The sequence below is a fragment of the Scyliorhinus torazame genome, chromosome 9 (assembly GCF_047496885.1).
Source record: "Scyliorhinus torazame isolate Kashiwa2021f chromosome 9, sScyTor2.1, whole genome shotgun sequence".
In the NCBI taxonomy this organism is placed as follows: Eukaryota; Metazoa; Chordata; class Chondrichthyes; order Carcharhiniformes; family Scyliorhinidae; genus Scyliorhinus; species Scyliorhinus torazame.
Window position 1 is genome coordinate 75099951 of NC_092715.1, and position 12367 is coordinate 75112317.

General features: G+C 48.1%; 1 protein-coding gene across 5 annotated transcripts in view; it reads right to left on the bottom strand.

The window, feature by feature from the left end:
* LOC140429315 (uncharacterized) overlaps window positions 1-12367 on the bottom strand; it is a 198901-nt gene that overhangs the window by 129299 nt on the left and 57235 nt on the right. For 2 of the 5 annotated variants that reach the window (XM_072516149.1, XM_072516148.1), the window contains exon 4: window positions 1947-2018. The exons of the other annotated variants lie outside the window; for them this stretch is intronic. In XM_072516149.1, coding sequence (XP_072372250.1) covers window positions 1947-2018 — 72 coding nt within the window. The remainder of the gene's footprint in view (window positions 1-1946; window positions 2019-12367) is intronic. 5 annotated transcript variants of the gene reach the window in all.

Consider the following 12367-nt stretch of genomic DNA (forward strand, 5'->3'; position numbering starts at 1 on the left):
CTCTATAAGTGCAGGCAGGAAAAGACAGAACACCCCACAGTGTTTGCTGGACGCCGGTGGATTCATTTCACAGCAGTTTTCGGTAATTTAGAACACGCCCATTTGTCCCAAGACAGGATGGCCAAATTGACCCGCACCCTTATCTCCCATGCCACTGAGGCAGGACAAAATGCCTGTACGAATTATGACCCCTCAGAGGAAGCCCACAATGAGAAATGGGTTTTAAAAAGATTGTCCCGCACCTGGGAGCAGTCTGTACAAAGCAAACCCACAGTTAAAAATCCCGAAGAACAGCAGGCAGAAGCAGACAAACCCGCAGTTAGGGAACCCGAGGAAGAGCAGGCAGACATGCATCCAGTTAAAACGCACCATAACCCCGCATGGGTAAACAAAGGAAGCAACAGCCCCCCCCCCCACCAGAAACTACCGGAATGTTATAATTGCGGACAATTAAGACATTACGCACGAGACTGTCAAGTCCCCCTGAAACTGCAACGTAATCAGCCCACAAATGCCCCCCGAACCAGCGAAGACACCAAGAGCCCCGACCCCCCACCCAGGGAACCATACCCAAGGGAACAATGCACCAGAGAGCCTGCTCTACCTTATGTGCCCCAGGGGTCATGTTACAACTGTGGGCAGCCAGGACACTTCGCCCGATATTGCAGGAGACCCCCACCAGCTAGACTAGCCCCCAGATATGAAAGAGAACACCACCCACAGCAGCTACAAGGTCCCAGCTGCCCCATGCAAACTGTGAGCGCTTACCCACCAATTCTCATGGCAGCGTTACCTCAGCAAGGCCACTTCATTTTTGTTTCACTCCTCCTTCCTTTCTTCTTCGGTCACACTGCCCTCCATATGCTAATTACACCCCAGCCCAAATGTGATTTACAATGTCCCGTATTCTGATGGAACCTACAGAATGTTTTATGTTGTTTGTCAGTTTGTTAAATGTTGTATGTCCGACAGGAGAATTTCTTTTCTCACTGCCCCACGCCTATTCGGCCGAAACCTTTGAGGACTTGCCTACAGAGGCTCACCAGTTCAGCAGAAACCTCTGAGAGCTTGTCTGCAGAGACTGGTTACGGAACCAGACGTCGTTCGTAACTGCCCTTCTGGTTCGAAGGATAGAACCACTACAGCAGCCCCACCACGATGACTTCATTTTTTGCCCGTTCTTGTCGGTTGCTCAGGCAGTGGAGAAACGGCTTGGGACCCGCCCTGCCTGGGAACCCCCCTCTCGTCAATTACACTCGGGTAGGAGAAACACGGCATTGGTAGCCGTCCTACCCGGGGACTCCATCCAACTCTTACCCGTTGCGGCCCATACGCACCTCATTTTGGCACTTTCAGTTCAAAAGGTTTTGTTTTGTTTAGGTAACCTTTAGGTTGCCGGCCATCTGCTATTTACATCCTGGAACATTTGGATGGTAAATCAGCACTGGTTCATTGTTGGGAAGTGTGCCGTGTCCTAAAATTTGTTTTGGGAAAAAAAATGAGGGAGTCACACATAGTGACCAATTATAAAGGGAATAATTGGCACCAAAGAACAGACACACTAGCGTACAAGATATTAAACAAAGATAGTTACAGACACTATGCTTGTTTCTACAGAACCCCAGAAGCTCCAGGACCGGAGAAGACAAAGAAAGAAAAGGAACGAGAAGAGCCATGAGGACTTCCTTCAAGTGGATCACCCGTGCTATTGGACATTTGGTTACGTGTGAACGCGAACCCCATGACTTCATGGCCCCCCAGCCGTTAATGTTTCACTTTCCCGCAGTACCCAGAGCCCAGTCAGCAGCGACACTACATCATCTTGGTGTGCCAGGTTCATAACCTGGTACTCCCTGTCCTATGTGATCGAAACACTACTAGCGTTGGTGATACTCTGCTGCATCGTGCAGACTATGCGTCTACGGAAATGGAGAAGGAGAGCCTACCGTGCTCGAACCCCGGTATATAGGATCAGATCCCCTATGTTCGGTTACGACCAGACCCCCGACCCCCGCGATCTATAATAAAGTAAGAAAGTACATTCACTTGCGTTATTGTTATTGTAAATAAAGAGATGTACAGAACTTTTCATGAGCAAATTATATGATCTTGAGCTTGACTGCCAAGCCAGGAAAGACTGTATGAAATGCTATGATTTTGTTGTATGATTCAGGAAGGTAGGATAATGGAATGTTTAAGTGAGTGTAGTATATTAAGAATAAGTTAGAGGTTCCCAGTTTATTGTTTTGTAATGCATGTCCCTGTCTGACATAGCGCCCTTAGAATTGTTAGTTAAATATTTTTGTGCATAGCTATGGTCAGTGCAGAGGCCATGAAGGAAGTGCCCCCCAGCCCAATTCAGGGAATGGAAAGCAACATAATGATGTGATCCTTCACGCTTCGCGTTAGGATCACAAGTAGAGAATGTAGCCAGTTAAAATGGCTAACTCCCGATTTAGAATGGCTAACCCAGATTTAAAATGGCGAACGGAAAAGGCTGATGGGAAAATCAGCCAACAGGACTAAAACCAGCAGCTGCAGGTAAACTGTGTATTCACCTCTGGGACGGCCAGACAAGATCCATACCTGCAGCCATCAGCACAACAAAACACCAGCCATCTGAATACTAATGAGCAATCCCCGGGAACAATGTGCAACAATTTAGACACACAAAGCCAACCCAGACTCTTTGGCGCCAACAGGAGCCTACACAAAGGGAGGTGAACGATCACCCCAAGACCGCCCATCGATCAAGGAATCACTCCAGTATTGGAGAATATCGAACCAAGTGATTGGGACAAAGTCCAATCACTTGGAACCAGGTACAGGGTCCGCCCCGAAAGGCGGGAAGCCCCTGGGGACTATACGAATAGAGTCCAAGTTCAAATCGACCCTTCTGCACCCTTCTTCCTCCTGCCACCCCTCTGCTAGCCTTCTACAACAGCCGCTCAAATCGTAAGCCTTACTTCAACTCTCGCTACGAGATAGGCGCTCCCAGCTATCGATCTGTACCAGCTTCGAATCCCGCAGGCTCAGATCCCAAACAAAAGGCCATTCGTTTCCCTTACCTGGTGGGCCATTTCCAAAGTTAAGTATTGGCCTGTTATTTGTAGGACGTAGCTTAGAAGTAGAATTTATGCATAAGCATTGATTACTGTATATAATAAATGTGCGTTGATTTAACCCTTACTAAGCGGTGTGTTGGATTATTGATCATTACTCGGACTTGAACCATGTGGCGGTATCAGAAAGATACCTGGCGACTCAAGAGCAAAGGTGATAAAACAGAGCAATTAAACTAAGGCTAAAGTTATCAACAGTCTCCAACCCGGTTCCCTGCCCCGTCCACTACCGTCCCTATTTCCCTGGCCGCCTCCCTCTTCCTAAGTTGCTGTGCCAGCATTCTGCTGGCTTTCTCCCCATACTCATACACCGCGTCCCTTGCCTTTCTGAGCTGCTCTATGGCCTTCCCAGTGGATAGCGCCCCCAGCTCCGCCTGCAGTCTCCGTCGTTCCCCAAGTAGCTCTGGCCTCGGGGACTCCGCATATTCCCTGTCCGTCCGTTTCATCTCCTGAACCAGTCTGTCCATCTCCGACCTGTCCGTTCTGTCCCTATGGGCTCGGATTGAGATCAGTTCGCCTCTCACCACCGCCTTCAGCTCCTCCCAGAGCACCGCTGCTGAGACTTCCCCTGTATCGTTGACCTGCAGGTAGTTCTGCATGCATTTCCCCACTCTCTCTCACACACACTCATCTGCCAACAATCCCACCTCTAACCTCCATTGTGGGCGCTGGTAACTTTCTTTGCAGACCTGCAGGTCAACCCAATGTGGAGCATGGTCCGAAATAATGATCGTCGAGTATTCTGTATCCCTCACCCCCTCCAAAAAGTCCCTACTCATAATAAAGAAGTCAATACGAGAATAAACCTTGTGAACATGTGAATAGAATGAGAACTCCTTCCCCGTCGGCCGACTGATTCTCCAGGGGTCTCCCCCCCCCCCCCCCATTTGTTCCATGAACCCCCTCAGTTCCCTTGCCATTGCCGGGACCCTGCCCGTTCTGGAGCACGACCGATGCAAGTCCCCACCCATAATCAGCTTGTGCGAATCCAAGTCGGGGATTTCCCCCAGCAGCCTTTTGATGAAATCTACATCATCACAGTTTGGAGTGTAAACATTCACTAGGACCACCCTCACCCCCTCAAGCTTACCCCAGACCATGAGAAATCTACCACCCCCGTCCGCAACTGTGCTGTCCGCCTCAAATTGAACCCGTTTGTTAATCATGATCGCGAGCCCTCTGGTCTTAGCGTCAAGCCCCGAATGGAAGACCTGGCTAACCCAGCCCTTCCGTAATCTAATCTGATCCGCCACTTTCAAATGTGTCTCCGGCAGGAACATTACATCCGCCTTCAGAGCACATATGTGCGCGAACACACATGCCCTCTTGACCGGCCCGTTTAACCCTCGAACATTCCAGGTGATCAGCCTGGTTGGAGGGCACCCTGCCCCCTGCCCCCCCCCCCCCCCCCCCCGCGCCGATCAGCCATCCCACTTCATGGGCCCACCCCTGCCCATGTGCCGTGCCTCCCCTGGTCAGCCTCTTGGCAGCTCCCACCCCCGACCTCTTCCCTGTTACCTGGTTCAGTTCCCTCCCTCGTCAGCAGATCATCTTTCTTCCCCCCCCCCCCTCAGCAACAACTCCCTGTAACCTAACCCCTGCCATATACTGGCTGTATATACACCCCCCCCCCCCCCCTCACCTCGCTCCCGTTGACTAGCTCAAAGCAGCTAGCCTGATGACTCTCAACTCCGGCGCCACCATGTCTCCCACCTATTGTCCCACCCGCTCCCCTCCCCCCCGCCCATCAGCCCTGTTCAAGCAATCGCTCTGGGACCGAAAGAGAGAGAAAACAAACAAAGAACAAAGCTCGCCCCCACAATAGTGCAATTCAAACTGTGTAATGAGGTGGGCGCTACCACCCACCCCCCTCCCAACATTACCAGAAAAATAGCAAAAAGAACCCGTACAGCCCCCCAGCAACCAATAACTTAACCTTTAACTATGACTCTGGCTTTAACTTTAAAATTTTCAAACAAGCAAAAATCAAACACAAGAACACCCCAAATTTTAAGTAAAAGAACATGCCGAACGACATCGCTAACATGAAGGGCAATCCACAAACAAATGCAAATATCCCTTGAAACACTCTAACTTGAGTTAATGGGTCCTCAGTTCGGCAACAGTCCATGCCCCTTAGCGAAGTCCATCGCTTCCTCCAGGTCGTCAAAATAATGTTGCTGTTCCCGGTATATGACCCAAAGCCGCGCCGGAAAAAGTAGCCTGAACTTGACCTTTTTAAACAGAATGTCTTTAATTTGTCTGTAGGCTGCCCTCCTTCTGGCCACCTCCTGGCTCAGAACCGGATAGATGCGCAGGACACTGTTGTTCCATAAGCAGCTCTTCGTGTTCTTGGCCCACTGTAGGACCCGCTCCTTGTCCACGAACCTATGGAACCTGACCACCATCACCCGGCCCCCCCCCCCCCCCCCCCCGCCTCGCGGCTGCCTCGCCTGCACTGTGTGTGCCTTGTCCAGCTGTAACGGACGCGGGAAGAAATCATCCCCCACCAGCTTCTGCAGCATGTCTGCCACATATGCCGTGGCATCTACTCCCTCGGCCCCCTCCGGGAGCCCAATGATTCTCAGATTCTTCCAGGTCCTCCAGCCTGTCCATCAGCCTTGATTGTTGCTCCTTCAACTTTCTAATTTCCACGTCCGCTACCGTTTGGAAATCCGCCTGCTCCTCCACTGTCTTCTCCAATGCCTGGACCTTCTTATCCTGGGAGTCCAGCCTTTGGTCCAGTCGCTCCACCGCTTTCTGAAGCGGTTCCAAATTATCCCACTTCAGCGCTGCAAAGCTCTCCTTTCATGACCTTCAGCATGTTGTCTAGTGCTGTCTGCACCGTCCGTTCCGTGGTCCGTTCGTCGGCCATCTTTCCTCCCACTTGGAGCTTCGACACCACCTTTGTTCAGCCCCTTCTTCGCCTGTTTTCGCTCCCTTCTACTCCTTAAGTTCATACAACCCTGTATGGATCCAGATCTACAGTGCTGTTGTTTTCCCCTCCAGCGCTCAAAAGTTCGAAAAAGTTGGGGGGACAAGGTCTAAAAGTCAGACCAGAGCGAGAGCCACCAAATGCGCGACTTACTCCCTCACAGCCGCCACCGGAAGTCCAATCAGCTATTGTATTTTTGCAGGACACCCATTTAAGTCAAGGATCAGACCAGGCTACTTTAGGGTTGGATTGGGCAAGTGTTTCATTTCAGTTTCAATGATAGGGAGATTGTAATTTCTGATCACACCCCACACCTATTGCCCCACCCTGGGTCTGGCCCCACCCAATGCCCACCCTGGAGACTGGATACTACTTTGCTGGCCGATAAAATACGTTGCAAGTGCCTGTCCACCTCTATTGATGACTACATCAAATTAAATAGGTCCGAGTCAATCTCCCCCTGCTCTTAAGGCCACCCTTAGGGGGAAAAATAATTTCTTATAGAGCATACATGCCGAGGCCAAAAACATTGAAACAGCAGATGCTGGTGGACTCCATTTTAGAAGTGGATCATCAATACTCGCTCGATCCTACTCCAGAGCTATTTGCGAGCAAATAAAGAATTGCAGGCACAGTTTGAGCTACTGTCCACTAACAAGGCTGTACATCAGTTACAGCGCTCCAGGGGTACTTTTTAGGAGTATGGGGAGAAAGCCAGTAGTCTTCTGGCTCATCAACTCAGACATAAAGTGGCCTCCCTTGAGATTCCCCAAATACTTAACCCAGGCAGCAACCTAATTTCCGCCCCGCCGCAGGTCAATGCTGCTTTTAAATCCTATTAATGCGACCTGTATAAATCGGAATCTCCCTCGGCAGGTCAGTCATGTCTGATTTTCTGGACAGTCTGCCCATCCCGGCTGTCCAAGCGGATACAGCTGCAAGTAGGACTCCCTGTTACGCCCAGACAAGATTTAAAAGTGCATTGGGCTGATGTAGGATGTTCAGGGCCCTGGACCAGATGGCTTTCTGATCGAATTTTACAAGTAGTTCTCAGAACAGCTTGCTCCTTTATTATTAGATATGTTTAATGACTCCTTATCCAGAGTTCATTGAATTACTCAGGCCTGATCAATAACGTTAAAACGGACCTACAAGGATGGCATGTAGCACAGTGGTTAGCATTGCTGCCTATGGCGCTGAGCACCTGGGTTCGAATCCCGACCCTGGGTCACTGTCCGTGTGGAGTTTGCACATTCTCCCAGTGTCTGCGTGGGTTTCACCCCCACAACCCAAAGATGTGCAGGGTAGGTGGATTGGCCATGCTAAATTGCCCCTTAATTGGAAAAAAAATAATAATAATTGGGTACTCTAAAAAAAATTTTAAACCAGACCTACAGAGGTGGAACAACCTTCCCTTATCATTGGCGGGTAGGTTTCAAACAATAAAAACGAGCGTACTGCCTCGGTTTTTCTTTTTCTTTCAATGTCTCCAAATTTTTCTGCCCAAATCTTTTTTTATTAAGAGTTAATACATTGATAGCTGCTTTTATTTGGGCAGGTAAGAATCCCAAAATCCACACATTCTATACCAGAGAGATAGACGGACAGGGGGCTTGGCCCTCCCAAACTTGGGTTTTATTACTGGCCTGCTAATATTCAAAGCATTTTGTTGTGAATCAGTGATCCCGATTCCATTTGGGGCCAAATGAAGGTACGCTCTTGCACAACATCCACTCTCCTTGCCATGATTACTACACCATTGCCCTTTTCCCCCCCTAGATTTTCCTCGAACCCAGTGGTGGTCTCCTCTTAGTATCTGGAAACAATTTCAACAACGTTTTAAACCCCATTCCTGGTCTTCACTGGCCCCTATCTGTAATAATCACCTTTTCGTACCTTCTGGATTAGACTCAACATTTAAATAGTGTAATGCGAAGGGAATTGAGCATTTTGGTCACCTGTTCATGGAGGGGAGGTTTGCCAGTTTTAGAGAGTTGGCGGACAAATTCTAGCTCCCAAATCTAGCCTTTGTTTAAATTTTTAAGTTCGCGATTTCACTCGTTGGGCTTCCTCTTCCTTTCCTCTAGCTCCACCTTCCTCTGTACTGAAGAATATTTTATCCTTGGCTCAGCCTGGTAAGGGGTCTATCTTGGACCTACATGGCCAAATTCCCACCTCTGATCCGTCCCCACTAGCCAGGGTGAGTTCACAATAGGAGCAGGTTGGGTCCTATACTTACTGACGAAGTTTGGAGGGAAGCCCCTTACAAGGTCAATACAACGTCCTCTTGTGCCCAGTTGAGCCTAATTCAGTTTGAGGTGCTGCAAAGGACGCACTTGACCAAGGTGAGGACAAGTGGGTTTTTCCCCCAAACGTGGAGGACAGATGTGAACGCTGTTCGCTTGCGCCAGTTTACCATATGCATAGGTTTTGGTCCTGCCTCAAATTCACAAGCTTCTGGCCTTTCTTGTTTAGCACCATATCAAAGATACTCGGTTTGGAATTACTCCCATGTCCACTGGTAGCCATATTTGGGGTTGCGGATTCACCAGCGTTCCACACTGGGGTAGAGGCAGATGTTGTCAATTTTGCCTCGCTGAAAGCCCGGAGGCGAATATTGCTTGGTTGGAGGTTTCCCGCTCCACCCAGTGCCTCCGGCTGGTTGGTGGACTTAATGTCCTTCTTACACTGAGAAAAAAATTTAATTCACCATAGAGAAGCCCTCGTCCGACCCTCAGATGGTGTACTTGATCTTCTCCAGGTGGAGAAATTCCAACAGGTCTGCCAACCAGTCTGTAGCTGCAGGTGGTGCTGCTGATCGCCAGCCGATCAGGATTCTCCGGCGTGCGATTAAGGAAGCAAAAGTCAGGGCAACGGCCCACTTTCCCCATATGTAGTTCTGGCTGGTCTGAAACCCCGAAGACTGCCATTCTTGGGCGCGGACGAGGGCTTCCATAAAGCGTGGGGGCTATTCACCAGCCTGTTCTAAGGCTTGTTTGAAGCCTATAGTGATTAGGAAGAAGGCGGGGGGGGGGGGGGGGCTGACTGACAGGAGCACACAAAGCAGAGAGGAGTGAGGGAGCGGGGAGGCAACCAAGGAACCCAGGAGGTTAGCAGAGAGAGTCATGGGAAAACAAGGGAGGCGACAAGGGGCCAGGGAGCCACCGCCCCAGCGAACCCACAGAGACAACAAGGGGAACCGCATATGAAAAGAGCAAAGTGTAGCAGTACGACACCCAGGGCCAAAGGGGGTGCCAGGAAGGAGCCAGACTATCAACCGGGGGGGGGGGGGACAGAAGAGGTGTGTGTAAGATTTGTGGATTTTTAAAAATCCTAACTTTTAAATATTATGTGCTTTATATATTAAACCATTATACTATTAAAATTGGAAAATACCAATAAAAATCTTTTTTTTTTTAATTCACCATAGGGATTCAGTGAAGAGATTTTTCCAGAGATGGCAACCAATGATATCCTTTAAGGATCTAGTCACCGTCAGCTGTTAGGGGTTTTAGGTAAAGTGTGCTGGTCAATTTTTTTTTCCTTTTTCTCTTTGTTGTAACTTTTGCATTCTTGGGTATGTCTGTTATTATGTAAAATGTTAATAAACATACTTTTTTCAATAAATATTTCTAGGTTTAGACTTTGGGCAAGATCTTCCTGTCCCGCTGATGATGCACCCCCGACATGGGTTTCCCGGTCATGGGGTGGATTCAATGGGAGATCCCATTGACAGTGGCTGCTTGCTAATAGTGGGCTGCCTTCCGCCACCAAGAAACATGCCGCGGGGAGGCCAGAGATTCTCCCTTTGTGTCTCAATAAGGACCCTTCAATCTGATTGGCTGAAGAGCCTCCCTGTTTCTTGCTCAGTTCACATATGCCACACGTTTTTTCTACTTCATTTACGGGATGTGGGCGTCGCTGGCTAGGCCAGCATTTATTGCCCATCCCTAGTTGCCCTTCAGAAGGTGGTGGTGAGTTGCCTTCTTAAACCACTGCAGTCCCTGAGGTATAGGTACACCCACAGTGCTGTTAGGGAGGGAATTCCAGGATATTGCCCCAGCAACAGTGAAGGAACGGTGATATATTTCCAAGTCAGGGTGGTGAGTGACTTGGGAGGTTTCTGCTCTAATGCCTGGAAAACTCGGTTAACATCTGTCAATGTAGTGAACAGCAAGTGCCATTCCTTTGCCACTGCCCAATAAAATCAGGGCCATTTTGTATTAAAGATTAGAAAACATATTTTATACTAATGCACATTACAAATAAATATAGCAGTGGCATCTGACAATTCAGTTTGCTGTGATTATGGTTGGTTATAAATTTTATAATTCAACAACATTGCAAAGACTTCCCAACACAATAGGTCTGCTCTTTATTTCAAGTGTCCATGTCTTTCAAGATATTCACTGCAGGAACACAAATATTTTCTTACCTTATGGTTTTCTACAGGACTTATGAACAGAGTTATCTTGCATGAAAGCTTATGATTTTGAAAGATAGTTATTTAGTACTAAAGCCTTCAACGTAGTTAATGTGTTATGTTCGCACATTGTCACTTCACTTCAGTGTAGTTAACAAGTCTATTTATATCAATGTTTCTGAAATATATTTCAGATGATTAGCTCAGAGAATGCTGTAAGCAATTATACTTTACTGTAAAATCTCCTGCCATGACTGTGACATATAACAAATATGTCCTGAAAAGACATGTCCTGTCCCTAACTCTTGAAACATGAGCTGAAATCAGTTTGGGATCTTCTGAAACCAAAGTTTTAAAAATGGATATTAAAATTCTGCAAAAGCTGGCTGTCAAGAATCACCTGACTTGGTCTGTGGATTCCAATGACCAGCTGTCCCGAAAGGACAAAATAGCACCCTCCAGACTAAGAAACGTCAATACTGATCTCTTGAAGCCTTCAAAAAGATCTTTGCTGAATGTGTGGCAAAATCCGGCTCCACCTCCATCTACAAGTTTGCTGATGACACGACCATAGTGGGTCGGATCTCAAACAACGATGAGTCAGAGTACAGGAGGGGGATAGACAACTTAGTGGCATGGAGCAATAACAACAATCTCTCCCTCGACGTCAGCAAAACTAAGAAGTTGGTCATTGACTTCAGGAAGCGAAGTGTTGTACACACCCCTATCTGCATCAATGGTGCCGTGGTGGACAGCTTCAAATTTCTAGGTGTAAACATCATCAACAATCTGTCCTGGTCCACTCACAACGACGTTATGACCAAGAAAGCACAACAGCGCTATACTTCCTCAGGAAGTTAAGGAAATTCGGCATGTCTGTAATGACTCCTAACAATTTTTATAGATGCACCATAGAAAGTATCCCATCTGGCTGCATCACAGCTTGGTATGTCAACTGCTCTACCCAAGACAGTAAGAAATTACAGAGTCATGAACACAGCCCAGTCCATCACGCAAACCCGCCTCCCAACCATTTGCTCTGTCTACACCTCCCGTTGCCTTGGGAAAGACAGCATAATCAAAGACCCCTCCCACCTGGTTATTCTCTCTTCCAACCTCTTCCATCGGGAAGATACAAATGTTTGAGACATGCACCAATAGATTCAAAAACTGCTTCTTTCCCCATTGTTACCAGACTTCTGAATGGCCTATGGACTGAACTGATCTTTCTACGCATCTTCTCTACTGTTGTAGCACTACACTCCATATGCTTCACCCGATGTCCATGTATTTCTATGTCTATGTATTTACATCGTATATTTATCGTATGTCCTATGTTTTTCATGGATGGAACGATCTGCTTGGACTGTACGCAGAACAATACACTTCATGCACCACGTGACAAATACTTGGAATCATAGAATCCCTACTGTGCAGAAAAAAGCCATTCAGCCAATTGAGTCTGCACCGACCCTACCTAGGCCCTGTATGCCCACCTATTCCCATAACCCCACCTAACTTTGTGGACACTCAGGGGCAATTTAGCATGGCCAATCCACCTAACATGCACATCTTTGGACTGTGGGAGGAAACCGGAGAACCCGGAGGAAACCCACGCAGACATGGGGAGAACGTGCAGACTCCGCACAGACAGTGACCCAGCCGGGAATCGTACCTGGAGCTGTGAAGCAACTGTGCCAACCACTGTGCTACCAGTCGATGCTGAGAGGATGTTTCCCATATTCCTATAGGAATCTAGAGCTAGACGGCACATATTAAAATAGGCGCCTGCCATTTAAAATGGGAATGAGAGTTTTTCTTTTTCTCTCAGAGGGTCATTAATCTTTGAATTCTCTACCACAGAGAGCACTGCAGGCTAGGTCATTG